Genomic DNA, 14,053 nt, shown 5'->3' with positions numbered 1-14,053 from the left:
GTAATCATGAATGTGTAATTTATATTTTAAATTTTAATAAGAAAAATAAAAATTTATTTTTTAACTATATTAAAATATAAAAAATAAGTTGCAAATTCATCACAATAAAATTATAAAATTAAAAGCTAAATTTATAAAATTTTAAAGTTTGATACTTAAGATCTAGGTTGAATTAATTAGTTCTTTCAAAACCTCTACACCATTTTCTCATCATATAAATTGTTAGCGACAACTAATAACTCCTTATTTATAACATTTACATAAAATAGGGGCAAAGTTGAAAATTAATATGTTAATAAATACATAACTTCATAAATAATTATATGACTTTTAAGTTAAATTATGTATTATGTATTTATCATGTGATTACTAAAGGTTCTTTTATACTTTTAATCAGACAAATCAATAACAAAAATATAAATAGTTTTGCATTAAAATTTTGGTGCAATATATAGGTAAGTGAATATTGTAACCCTAATATTTTTTATCAAGATAATCTCCTTATACCTTAATTAACATAAGTTTGGCCATAAAGCGTTTATATTTGGTATCTATTTTGTGGAAGATGCAAAAATTTAGTAATTATCATAATCTTTTTTAAAAAAATTTATTAAGTGTGGTTCATCAATCTAAATGAAAACAATCACAATATTTTGTCAAAAGAAGACTGCAATAAATTTTAAATATAATTAAAGAATGAAATTGAAAAATGAAAGCCTAGCACTTAAGTTGACTAATTTAATAATATTCTAGGAATACAAAATGAAATTTATGAGGCATCCAATATGTGCCTGTAATATATCCATTACGGGGCTACAGACAACTTACATTTATTTGCTAATTATAAAATATAAAATGACAGTGTAAATATGAATGTGAAGTGTTTGGGCGCGGGGGAGTGATGGGCTGTAGTAAAGGCCCATTGAGAACAATGGAGAAAATTCTCTACCTACAGAGCCCACTCTTTATACTTCAAAAAAAAAAATCGAACAAGATGCCTTATAATTTATAGAGAATTTTAGTTAAGAATCACTATAGAGAATTAATTTCAAGTGAATTTTTTTTTTTGAAATTTTAGTTCAGTAGGGGGAGAAAATCAAAAGAATTTAGATAGTAAAAAGATCAAAATACCCTTCATTTGTTATATATAATCACTAGTTGTTAATTTAAAAATATGAGTTACAAATTACACGAGTTGACGTGCTAATAATTATGTAAGACTTAATATTAATTTTTCAATTATACTTTCTCTGGTCCTATTTATAAGGCAAAGAGAATAAAAAAAATTTTGATCTTATTTATAAGTCACGTCATTGAATTTTCATAAGAAATTTTTTTACCTTACATTGAATGTTAGAGAGAGAAAATATATTATTAAAGTGTGTATATTTAATAGGGACAAAGTTGAAAACTTATTAAAGTTTAAGACAGAACTAATGAGTTTTAAAGTTTTCCTTAATATTAGTGAAATGTGTTGAAAGTGACTTATAAATAAGATCAAAGGAATAAACAGTAGTATTAGTTGTTCAATTGCTAATTTTACTTGTTAATTTATTAATATCAATTGTAAATTATTGATGAGTTTTGTAATTTACTAACGTCAATTGTAAAAATAAAATTTTAGACTGATATAAGAGAGAAGACTTAGCGACTTGACTTCATTAAGTGTAGAGCATCTTATTTATAGATGTATACAGTACATCAAATGTGCAAATATTATTACCACTAATCTATTATAAGTTACAATTGAAACACATAGCTACAATAATAAATAACAGCTAATTATAGTGAGATAACACATGGCTTAGTTCTAACATCCCTCTTTAAACGAAGGTCTAGAATTTATGTTGAGCTTGTCTCTTAGCATCCAAAATCGAGTGTAAGGGAGTGACTTAGTCATGCAATCAGCTAGTTGATCTACAGATGATATGTGGCTTATGACAACCTTCTTATTGAGAACTTGTTCCTGAATATAATGAGCATCATGTTCTATGTGTTTCGTCCGAGGGTGAAAAACTAGATTGCTTGTCAATGCTTGAGTATTAGTGTTATCACATTAGATTTGAGGTATTCGAATGAGTGGAAACTTCAATTCATATAGCAAAGAATGTAACCATACAAGCTTAGCCGTTAAGTTTGTCAATGCTCTATGCTCTAACTAGGTACTCAAACAAGAAACTACTCTTTATTTTTGAGAATTCTAATATACAAGTGAAGTGCCAAAGAAAACACAATAATCACCTACTGATTTGCAATCATTAGGCCATGATGCCTAGTTTGCATTTGTATAACCAATAAAATTCAAATCATCACTTTGTCAAATAAGCAAGCTAAATGTGGAAGTACCTTTAAGGTAACAAAGCACTCTTTTAGCTACATGCCAGTAAGCTATTGTAGGACAATGAAGAAACTGACTAAGTTTGTTCATTATAAAGGCAATGCCAGGCCACATTTGAGGTGCATATTGAATAGCTCCTATAACACTACGATACTTGGTTGGATCATGAATAGGCTTTCCATTAGAAATAAATAATGTTTTCCCTAATGCCATTGGAGTGAGATAAGGAGTTAAATAAAGCATTCTATATTTCTTTAATATATCCACAATATATTTTGTTTGATTAAGGTGTAAACCATATGACCCTTATTTAGCCTCAACATCGTGGAACTAATGTACTCAACCTATGTCCTTAAGTGTAAACTTAGTATGAAGTTCATGAATGACATACTTGATCCGTACATCATTATTACCAATAACAATAATATCATCCACATACACCAAGATTAGGATAATATAATATGATTTGATAAACCAAATAAGAGACGTGTCACATTTGGTGTTTTAAAAACCCTAATAAAGTAAAGCATCTTTGAGCTTATCAAACCAAGCTCTTAGGGCTTGTCTTAATTCATATAAAGCCTTGTCAAATTGACAAATGAACTTAGGCTTGGTTTGTCAACAAAACTTTCAGGTTGAAGCATGCACACAACTTCATTTAAAGTACCATTTAAAAATGCATAATTTATATCCAGTTGGTTGATACACCATCCTTTAGCAACTGTAATAGTCAACACTAGTCAAATAGTAGAAGATTTTATCACAAGGCTAAATGTCTCATAGTAATCAACACTAGGGCTTTGTTGAAAGCCTTTGGTGACCAAGCACACATTTGATCTTTAAAAGCTACCATCAATATTAAACTTGTTTTTAAAAACCCATTTGCATCCAACAAGGTTTTCTCAACCTATATAGGGAACTAGAGTCTAAGTTTCATTTTTAATTAGGGCATCAAACTTATCTTTCATGGTAACAAACCACTGTGGGTGAGAAAGAGATTTAAATATAGCATAAGGCTCAGAAGTTGCTTCTAACATTTGCTTTATTAGGCCAATCAAGGGGTGTTTGGGCTTAAATGTTCCCATCTTAATGCAAGTAACCATTTGATGTGTGTTTTGTGGATGAGAAGTATTGTGAGAAGGTAGTGGCAAGGTGACTAGAAGTGATAAGGAAGCAAATAGAGGTATAATGAAAGGAGGTGATAAGGAAGGTAAAGGAGAAGGTGGAGAAGTAGTAGGTGGTAAAGTAGGTGAGGTTGGTGGAGAGATGAGTGGATAGATTATGATCAAGAATTTGTGATGTTGAATTGATGGCCTGCAAGAACTTGAGGTAAACTTAATTAAGAAATATCAATTAATTGGGTAGCTTTCGGATTTTGTTTAGAAACTTGGAAATAAACATTCTAATAAAGTTTAAAGATTTTAACTTTTATGATCACTGTTGTATCCAAGAAACACACACTTAGTAATGTGATATTGCAACTTATGATTGCTGTAAGGTTGAAGACATAGAAAGCATGTATAGCCAAATACTTATAGAAACTTTAAATCTGGTGTGCTTTTATGTAAAACTTCATATGGTGATTTGCCTTTTAGAACACAAGTAGGCAAGTAATTTATCAAATATACACTACATTGAAAAGCTTTATACCAATAATAAAGAGGTGTAGAAGCCTGAGCAAGTAGATAGAGACCCATTTCTACTATATGGTGGTGTTTTCTTTTAGCTCTTTCATTTTGACTAGAAGTATGAGGATATGGATGGTGAAATTCTATGCCATGGTGAGCTAAGAAGCCAGCAAATGAATGATACTCACCGCTCTGATCACTTTAAATTGTTTTGATCTTACGATTAAACTTGTTTTCAATTAATATTTTAAATTGTGTACATGTCAATCTACTATCATCATTATCAAAGTGGCTATAATATCAAAAACTCTAGGTATTGATAATAGGAGTCAGGCCCTATATATGTATGTGAATTAGTTAGACCATAGATCATGTATGAGAGGAAGAATGTTGAAAAGGTAGTGAATGAGCTTTACCATACTAACATGCATAACAAAAAGAAGGATTTGTTTTATTCATTTTGATGTTACAAGATTGTAATATATTTCTAAACACATTAACAAATGGATGGCCTAACCATTAGTGCCATAAAAAAGTTTTAGAGTTAACATGAGCTATAGAAGTCAGAGCTTTAGCTTTTTGAGGTGTAGTAGAACCTGACATGCTTGTTACTTTGTACTGTCCTTCCTTAAGCTTTCCTTAACAAAGTACCTTCTTTGAAACCTAATCCTTCACATAACAACCATTACAGTTACACTTCACTAAGACATTATTATCAGTGGTTAATTGAGCCATGCTCAACAAATTATGTTGAGAACCAAGAATATAGAGCATTTTGGGCAAATGCAGTGGTGTTTGAGAAGAACAAGACAAAATGAGAATCTCATTCTAACAATAAGAAGTTTAGAGCCATTATAACTGGCCATAGTCTTACCATTAACAAGTATAAAATATTGAATAAGGCTCAGGTCATTGATAACATGACTAGTGGCACCACTATCAAGAAGCCAAGTAAGATTGACAGTGGTTTGTAGAGAGACTGTGCAAGTAGCAAGCCAAAAGGAGCCTTGATTTGAGAGTTATGATGAGATTGATTATGAAGCCTTACATTCCAATCAAAATAGAAGTAACAATCTAAGATAATGTGTCTAATTTTTCCATAAACTTGACAATCTAGACGTTAATTTCTACCGCCTCTTCCACATCCACGATTGTTGCGACCACCAGCATAGTTTCCAGAGCCTCCTTTGTTTATATAGTTGTCTTCACGGTCAGTCATAGCTATATTAGTAGAAGGATTTAATAGAGACAGATTAGCCGTGTTTCTATACATATCTAGGTGATACTTAAAAGTAAGAAGCTTGGAGTGAAGATCAATTTATGTAAGATCATGTCGCCTATACAAATTACAGACAATAGAATTATAATCAAGGTTTAAACCAACCAGAGTAATAGTGATTAATTCATCTTTTGGCATAAGAGCGCTTGCAAGACAAAGTTGATCAGCAAGAAACTTAATACGAGTCAAGTAATCATCCACACTCATAGCATTCTTGCGAAAGCATTGCAACTCAAACTTGTGCATAATGACTTTTGATCTTGTATCAACACCAATGAGGTCTCTAGCTTTCTTCTAAAGCTCTTGAGAGGTGCGACATGTAATAAGTTGACTTCTAATTTCTAGAGTCATGAAAGATAACAACCAACCAAACACCGTCTGATAAGTAGCAACCCACTCTTCATATTGTGGATTGATAGTTAAGCCATCCTCAGTCATTCATTTAGTCGGACAAGGCTTGGTGCATGTGATAAATTCATCTAACAGCTGCCCATGCAATGAGGAAAGAATCATAGATTGCCAATAGAAATAATTAGTCCTATCCAACTTGATAGGAGTAGAAGAAGAATAATTGTAAAAAGAGGAAGAAGGAGCCAAAGAAGAGAGTTTTGAAAGTGAGGTGGCAGAAAAGGAGGAAGAGGTGGCCAGGATCAAAGATGTGGAAGCCATTGAGAAGAGAGAGAAAAAAAATTGATGGCTCGTCATACCAAGTGAAATTTTAGACTAATATGAGAGAGAAGACTCTGTTACTTGACTTCACTAAGAGTGGAACATCTTATTTATATATGAATATAGTACATCAAGTGTGCAGATATTGTTACAACTAATCTGTTATAAGTTACAACTGAAGCATGTCGCTACAACAATAAGTATGAGCTAACTACAATGAGATGACACATCGCTTAGTTCTAACAATAAATTATTGATAGGTCTTATGATTTACAATTGATGTTAGTAAATTAACAAGTAATGTTAGCAAATTAACAACTAATGTTACTGATTGTCTGACAAACGGATGTAATTAACAAGTGATATTGATAAATTAACAAGTGCAGTAAGAAAATTAACAAATTCATGATTCTATATGACAAGTGAAGGGTCTCTTAGTCTTTTCACCATTAAAATTCTTTTGACTTTTCTCTCCTAAATTGAACTAAAATTTTAAATTTTTTTTTGAACCCACCTAAAATTAATGCTTAACAGTAATTCTTAACTGAAATTCTCCCTATAATTTAAGGAAAAGGACATTCCTCCAAAAAAAGGTTCTTTCCATGGAAAGAAATTTTTCTGTCAGAAACACCCAAGTTGAACTTGTTATATTCCAAGCATGCCATTTTGCTGAATTAATATAAAAGAAAAACTTATATACTAAATCTTATTGTGACATTTGGCTTTAATCAAATTAAAACAAATGTACTATATATATATATCAGTAGTAGAGCCATGTTAAGTTGAGGGGGTGCATCACTTTAGAGAAAATTATCAGTAGAGTACGTAAAATTTACAACTTTGCACCCCATACTCTTGATATTTTGCACTCTTTGAATTAAATGAAAAATATTTAGGCTCAAAAATTTATTAAATTATAATATTTTAATGATTTAGATAAGATATGAAGAGCATATTTATAATATACGATCATATTAATCTATTCAATATAATTTTTTGATAATGAAAAATAATGATAAAATTATTTATATTATTACAATTTTAGTCATAGAATAATTATTATTTTTTAAAAAGATTAATTTTTTATTAAATTATGTTGCACTCTTAACTCAGGGTCCTAACTCCGCCACTAATATAGATATATTGCTTTTGTCTTTTTGAACATTTTTCTCTCCCTCCTCATTGTTTATTCTTCTATCTTTTAATCTCTATGTCAAGCTTTACCTTGCTTGGCCTAACGCAAGGGTTGTACTCTCCCAATTTCCCTTACTTGATCATGATGACTAATCACTAGGGATGAGCAAAAATCAAACTGAAATGAAAAATTGAATTGAATTAAGTTGAGTTTGGTTTATTTGATTATGAGGTTGGATTTGTTTTTGAGAAAACCACAATAAAGTACCTCCAAAAGATATTAATGGCAAATAAATACTACAAAATGACATATGACATTTTGAGTTGACATATTTGAGAGAGAGGAGGCCGCGGTGAAAGAGGGAGAGAGGAAGGATGGGTAAATATGTCATTTTATAAAAAATAAAATGTTAAATAAGTCTCAAAAAACTAGATAACAATAATCATATTACATGGTAACTATTTATTATTTGCATATTTTGAAAATATTTTATTATCATTATCCCATTGTTTTTTCCTTTAAAATTTTAGTTGATCAAATTAATTTAGTCTAAAAATTTTAAAACCAGATAGACTGAACCAATCTAATTATATATATATTTTGCTTACATAATACCATTAATAGTTTATATACAGTTTATTTTATATTTTTTAAAAGTAAATGACTTGTACCAATTAAAGTTAGGATTAGCGATAGTATCCTTTAGAATATTTTTTCTATTATTATCCACCACCTTACACACATGGAGGTGGGATTGATCAATTTTTTATAATTTTTGATACATACATGCAAGGGTAATAAATTAGAACTGAGTCATTCTCATATAAAAAAAGGCTCATATATATTATATATATGATTTGAAATAAGTAGTAGAGCCAAGATCTTAAGTCAAGGATGTGCGAAATAATTTAATAAAAAATTAATATTCTTTAAAAAATAGTAATAATTATGTTAGGATTAAAATTATAATAATATAAATAAATTTATTATTATTATTCATTTTAAAAAATTATATTAAATAAATTGATATAGTCTTTTATTATAAATATATTTTCATATTTTATTTAAATTATTAAAATATTATATATTTAATAAGTTTTTAAACTTAAATGTTTTTTTTAATTCAAAGGGAGTAAATTATTAAAATAGGAGGTGTAAAATTGTAAATTTTACATGTCTCACTTATAATTTTTAAAAAAATGAAGCTCCAAAAGGGCTCCGCCACTATTTGGAATGTTTATTATGCCTTTAACAACTTTTTTTTTTAAATAATGAAATGAACAAAAATGTAAATACAGCATAGAAGATTTAAGTGGTTCCCTGTAAAGTTGAACAATCGAAATTAACTGAATCAAACCATTAAAAATTTAAAATTCAATTTGATCCCATCTCGGTTCGAACTTTTGTCCCATTTGGCACAAATGATTTGCAGATTTGGATGAATCGGTTTTGTGCATTTCCGACCGGACCGGACCGAACTTGATGCTCTCACCCACATAGTCGTTCCTTGCCTCTCAGGTCTTGGCCCACTAGCTCAGTCAGGCACCCAGTGCGGCTGCCCCCGTCCCTCGCGCTCACTATTCGACTCGCGTTCTCCCTCTCCTCGGCTCAGCCTCAGAAACATCGTGACACAGGATAGAAGTTATCTCCCCTCGCACTCTCTCTCTCGTACTCTGAAGTTCTCTGGCCTCTCTCAGTATCCGCTAGTCTCCAGCCCTGTTCTTTTCGTACGTTGATCGTGGTGAGCGGTGATTTCTTCGTTTAATACTTTTCTGCATTCCAGTATCTGCCGAGATTTTCTTGTAATAACTGATATAAGGTCCGTCAAGTAATGCCGGTGATTGCCTTTCTCACAAAAGGGCCAAGTTGAAAGCAGGAACTTGACTCTGCAGTAATGGCCCAGCTGAAAGCAGTTTCTCCTTATTCATGCTCGAATCTATCTCCCTTGGGACATAGAACAGGTGTGTTTGGTTAAGGTTTATTGTGTCTATTTTTCTCTTTTGGCTGCATGTTTCAATTTCTTCATCCCCATGTGATATATTCTGTTCGAAAATCGTGGGGTCTGCTTATCTTTACTTCCTTCTCTCTGGAAATCAAGAATCCACGATCTTATTCAATGGGCCATTGATGTTTGATGATTTCATATATGGTGGAAATTGGGAGCTTTGAATGAAATTGTTTGTTCATGCGAATTGTGTTTGCTCTAGGCAATTTCCTAATTGCTTGCAATTAATTTTATTCATAGAGCATCTACTGCTTCCCCAAATATGGTACGCGAAGCCATCATCACCTAGAGAGGTGGGCTGAAAGCTTTCTTCTTCAATTTTTATACAAGTTTTCTTCTTTGAGCCAATCTATATGTTTCTGTGTGTGCATTGATGGTCTTATTTGGGAGTTCTATATGTAGTTGAGGCCAAGAACAAACATTGGCATCACCAAACTTCCGGGTGAGATTTATTGCTTTTCCTCTCATGTAACTTTAAATGATTCATACATTGACTTAGGTTTATAAATTCTAGTCAAGTATTACCCTTTTGTTAATCTTTTATCCTGGTGAAGGTATAATATGCGTTAATGTTTCTTGGTGATAAATGAAGTAAACACAATGGTGCATTCTCATTAACAGCTAGCTGTTTATTTCCACTTCCATAGGGGAAACATATTGTCATAGTGGTAAAGCTTTTAAACTTTTATCAATCCATTTTCAAATGGAAATACCTTACCCTTTTGTTTATCTTTTATTTTGGTGAAGTGTCTAATATGCGTTCATATTTCATAGTAATAGATAAAGTAAACACAATGCGGCTTTCTCATTAAGAGCTAGCTGGTTATTTCCATTTCCTTGATTCTCATAGTGGTAAAGCTTTCAATCAATACCTTATTTAGCTATGGAATTTCTGTTGCTTGTAACTCTTGATCAAGTAATATTAACCCATTCATATATTTCATAAAATTGGCCTATTTCTTATTGGCAAAGAAGATGGTAAAATCATTCATAGACATTTTCCTAGTAGCCTATGCTTTTGGGATAAAATGATACTTGACTGTTATAAATCATGGTAGAACTGCCGTACAATTTAGCTTATGATATTATACATTAAAAACCACTTCAGCTCATCTGAATGAGTAGTTGCCAGAAAAAAGCTCATTTGAATGAGTATGAACCCAAGGTTTTTGGCTTTTTATCTTCAATTTGTAGTGAAAAGAGGGTTATATTGGATTTTAAAGTTACTTAAGAAATTCTTTTTTGACACACTAATTGTAGATTAAAATATTTGATGCTGCTCAAGATTGAAGCATCATGTTTGTAAGTCTCACAAAGTACTTTTGACATGCAGTAGTAAAAGCAGTTCTGCACAGTGATACAGAGACAGACGTTTCCTATGTCAAGGCTAGTGGGCTTCGAGGAAAATTAAATAAGGTTGTGCTAGCTTATAGTGGTGGTTTAGACACATCAGTCATTGTCCCATGGTTAAGGTATATATGTTCCCCCCCCCCCCGGGGATACTGGACAGTAGATAACATTATCAATTCACTGATATTAGATTTTTTTTTTTGGTTCAGATATTGTTTTTAATGATGGTTTTACTATTAAAAGCCTATTTATTATATGATTTATGCTTGGACTTGCTTAATATCATCTCATCATCATCATTTCTTTCTTTGATGAATTTTGATGTGCAGAGAGAATTATGGCTGCGATGTTGTTTGCTTCACTGCTGATGTTGGCCAGGTATGTTATAACCTCAATTTCTTTATTCAAGACTATTCTTTTGTTGTTACTTGTTAGGAATGATGCTTTGAGGTTGTAAACTTATGCTAATGGAGCGTGCTTCGCCTATATTATTCTATTTGCTGCATGTTTGATATTGAATGCTAAACTTTCTAGGGTTTAAAGGAATTGGAAGGTTTAGAAGAGAAGGCCAAAGCCAGTGGAGCCTCTCAGTTGGTGGTGAAGGATTTGAAGGAGGAATTTGTTCAGGATTACATATTCCCTTGCTTGCGTGCTGGTGCAATTTATGAGAGGAAGTATCTCCTTGGGACTTCAATGGCTCGCCCTGTTATTGCCAAAGTATGTTTTTCGTTTTTTATTCTAAGTTGATAAGTTCCTAAGTTAGAAATAAATGATGGTGCTGACTGTAATCACATTATTTCAGTTAATAGTCAATAAGATTTTACTCCCTGCATTAAAGATTGACCTTCAAATTTCAATTTTCTTCTCCATTATCACATCTTTGTTAGCTTTTAGTGCATTACTGATGCCTTTTTTAGTCTCAAGTTTTCAGGTAAAAGTTGGGAAAATGTCATGAACCATCATCTAAGATACTTAATTTGTAACAAACGTTATCTAATGCATATATGCTGATAGGCCATGGTGGATGTTGCGAAAGAAGTTGGAGCAGATGCTGTCTCTCATGGTTGTACTGGGAAAGGAAATGATCAGGCATGTTGACAATTACACTCTGATTTAACTGTGCCATCTTTGTGCCTTCTAACACAAGTTTATATCATTTAGGTTCGGTTTGAGCTCACATTCTTTGCTCTGAATCCCAAGTTAAATGTTGTGGCTCCATGGAGGGAGTGGGACATTACAGGGAGGGAAGATGCGGTTGAGTATGCAAAGAAGCATAACGTACCTGTTCCTGTGACAAAGAAATCCATATACAGCAGAGACAGAAACCTTTGGCACCTTAGCCATGAGGTAAAAGTGTTTAGTGTGAAAATTAGCTGCATGAATGGTCTGTCATTGTTTTTTTCCCGTGAATGGTCTGTCATTGCTTTTTTCCCATTATTGTAGAATATTCTAATGCTATGTTCTCTAGTTAAATTGCACAACCTATTATGAGATTTGCTGAAAGTACAAGAATATTTTTTTTAAAATAATGTAAATATCCCCCAAATTTTGATTAAATTACATGAATTTCCTATCTATTTTCAAAATGTACATGGCTTCTCTCGGAACAAAGAGTGAATGACCCAAATTTTGATTGAGTTTTGTTGAAATTGTGCAAGTCTCATCTATTTTTAAAATATATATATGCCTTTTAAATAGAAGGATTGTATGTGCAATTTTAGCAAAAATCACGAGGTTTATGTAATTTAGTTTTTATTTTTATAGAAGGTTTGTATGGTTTTTGAAAATAGAATTGGGGGGGTTTTGGCCAAAAAAACAAAGAACAAAATAGAACGGAGGTGAGTGTAATTTTTAACAAAAATCATGAATGGTGTACTTTTCTTTAAGGGTTGATTGTGTGGATTTTGAAAATAAAAAAAGTATATTTTTGGCAAAGTTCTAGAAAGGTTTGTTTAAATTACTCTTTTGTTTTATTATCTTTCTTTGTCCTTCTTTGATAGAAGTTTGAAACAAAAATTCCATGATTATAAGTCACTAAAACGTATAGTTATGATTCACAGTAAAAGAAAAAAAAAATAGAAAAAAAGCTCCAATTTTCACATAAGCAAACAGATTATTCTCTTTAAGCGAATTTATTGTAAGTAATCCCAAGGCATCTTTTTGGGGCTGCAAGTTGCTATCATAAACTTTTCTATAGATCTTTTTATTTTACTTTCGTTAAAACATTAAAGACAGCTCCACTGATTTTGACCCTTTTGTGAGAGGACGTAGAGAGGATGCACTGAAAGTTGCCGCAGACATTTTATTTCAATAGTTTGATGATTACTAATGGAATCTGAATCATCAAATTGAATGCACAGCCTGGTTCTTATTCCAAAACTAGAAACTAGAATTGACATATAGATATTGATATTTCTTTCTCTCACTTTTGCAATCTGTGATGCCAAAGGGTGATATTTTGGAAGATCCTGCAAACGAGCCAAAAAAGGATATGTACATGATGTCTGTGGATCCAGAGGATGCTCCAAATCAAGCAGAGTAAATATATCCTTATGCTCTTGTGATGTTATGAAGCACCAAAACTTCAAAAACAATGTTGGATTATGTTTGATGTGCATCACACACAAGTATCAGATGCAATGTGACACTTCAAATTGCAACTAAACACGGAATATTTTGTCATGTGGCAAATTTTGTTTAATGTTGTTGCTTCATTGTGCCCATGTTTCTGCTAGACTTGACACATTATAACACATGTTCTTCTATCTTGCAGATATGTGGATATCGGTATAGAATCAGGATTACCCATTGCAGTCAACGGGAAGAGGCTTTCACCAGCATCTTTACTCTCTGAACTCAATGAAATTGGTGGAAGGCATGGAATTGGTCGGATTGACATGGTTGAAAACCGGCTTGTCGGCATGAAGAGCCGAGGAGTTTATGAAACTCCTGGAGGAACCATTCTTTTCACTGCAGCACGGGAGTTAGAGTCTTTGACCCTTGACCGGGAAACAATCCAGGTCAAAGATTCATTAGCCCTTAAATATGCAGAGCTGGTGTATGCTGGAAGGTGGTTTGATCCTCTCCGAGAATCCATGGATGCCTTTATGGAGAAGATCACAGCAACTACAACAGGTTCTGTGACATTGAAACTGTACAAGGGCTCTGTTACTGTGACTGGCCGGAAGAGCCCTTATAGCCTGTACAGGCAAGATATTTCATCATTTGAGAGTGGTCAGATTTATGATCAAGCCGATGCTGCTGGGTTCATACGGCTTTATGGCCTTCCAATGAGGGTGCGAGCAATGCTTGAGCAGGGCATCTAAGTTTTTTCTGCTCTTGGTGATTAACATGCTTGTTTTGCTGCACTTAATTTTTGTGTAACTTTTATTGGGCAATTTCACAAACTTCATTGCAATAATGCATGTAGACATCACATAATTTCCTTATCTCACTTATCTACTGACATTGTGGCGTAGAAAATGTAGTGCGTACCTCGTGGATATATTTTAGTTACAAAATTTTGTCAAAACAAAATTATCAAGCGTGAGGTTTTTTTTTTTTTTAAAAAAAATAGAAGGTCATGGAAAAACTGTGCGAATAGGCACTTACGTTATGTTAGGGTTCAAAAGGTTTTTACAGCCAAATG

General features: G+C 32.4%; 1 protein-coding gene across 3 annotated transcripts; it reads left to right on the top strand.

Moving 5' to 3' along the window:
* The first annotated feature begins 8,562 nt into the window (after nucleotides 1-8,562).
* Nucleotides 8,563-13,853, top strand: LOC129304123 (argininosuccinate synthase, chloroplastic-like). Of its 3 annotated transcripts, none has more exons than XM_054943777.1 (11): nucleotides 8,563-8,790; nucleotides 8,909-9,010; nucleotides 9,295-9,347; nucleotides 9,457-9,496; nucleotides 10,388-10,526; nucleotides 10,734-10,782; nucleotides 10,948-11,121; nucleotides 11,419-11,493; nucleotides 11,566-11,751; nucleotides 12,854-12,942; nucleotides 13,178-13,853. In XM_054943777.1, exons 2-11 carry the CDS (start codon nucleotides 8,944-8,946, stop codon nucleotides 13,728-13,730), a joined length of 1,425 nt encoding a protein of 474 aa, XP_054799752.1. In that variant the 5' UTR covers nucleotides 8,563-8,790; nucleotides 8,909-8,943; the 3' UTR covers nucleotides 13,731-13,853. The 3 variants fall into 3 exon arrangements, with proteins under 3 accessions (XP_054799752.1, XP_054799750.1, XP_054799751.1); XM_054943775.1 differs by having other exon boundaries at nucleotides 8,564-8,790; nucleotides 10,939-11,121; XM_054943776.1 differs by having other exon boundaries at nucleotides 8,564-8,790; nucleotides 8,879-9,010; nucleotides 10,939-11,121.
* The last annotated feature ends 200 nt before the right edge of the window (nucleotides 13,854-14,053 follow it).

The sequence above is a fragment of the Prosopis cineraria genome, unplaced genomic scaffold (genome assembly GCF_029017545.1).
Source record: "Prosopis cineraria cultivar Desert tree isolate PC_DT_omini unplaced genomic scaffold, ASM2901754v1 PC2, whole genome shotgun sequence".
In the NCBI taxonomy this organism is placed as follows: Eukaryota; Viridiplantae; Streptophyta; class Magnoliopsida; order Fabales; family Fabaceae; genus Prosopis; species Prosopis cineraria.
This window is presented reverse-complemented; position numbering and strand designations above follow the sequence as displayed.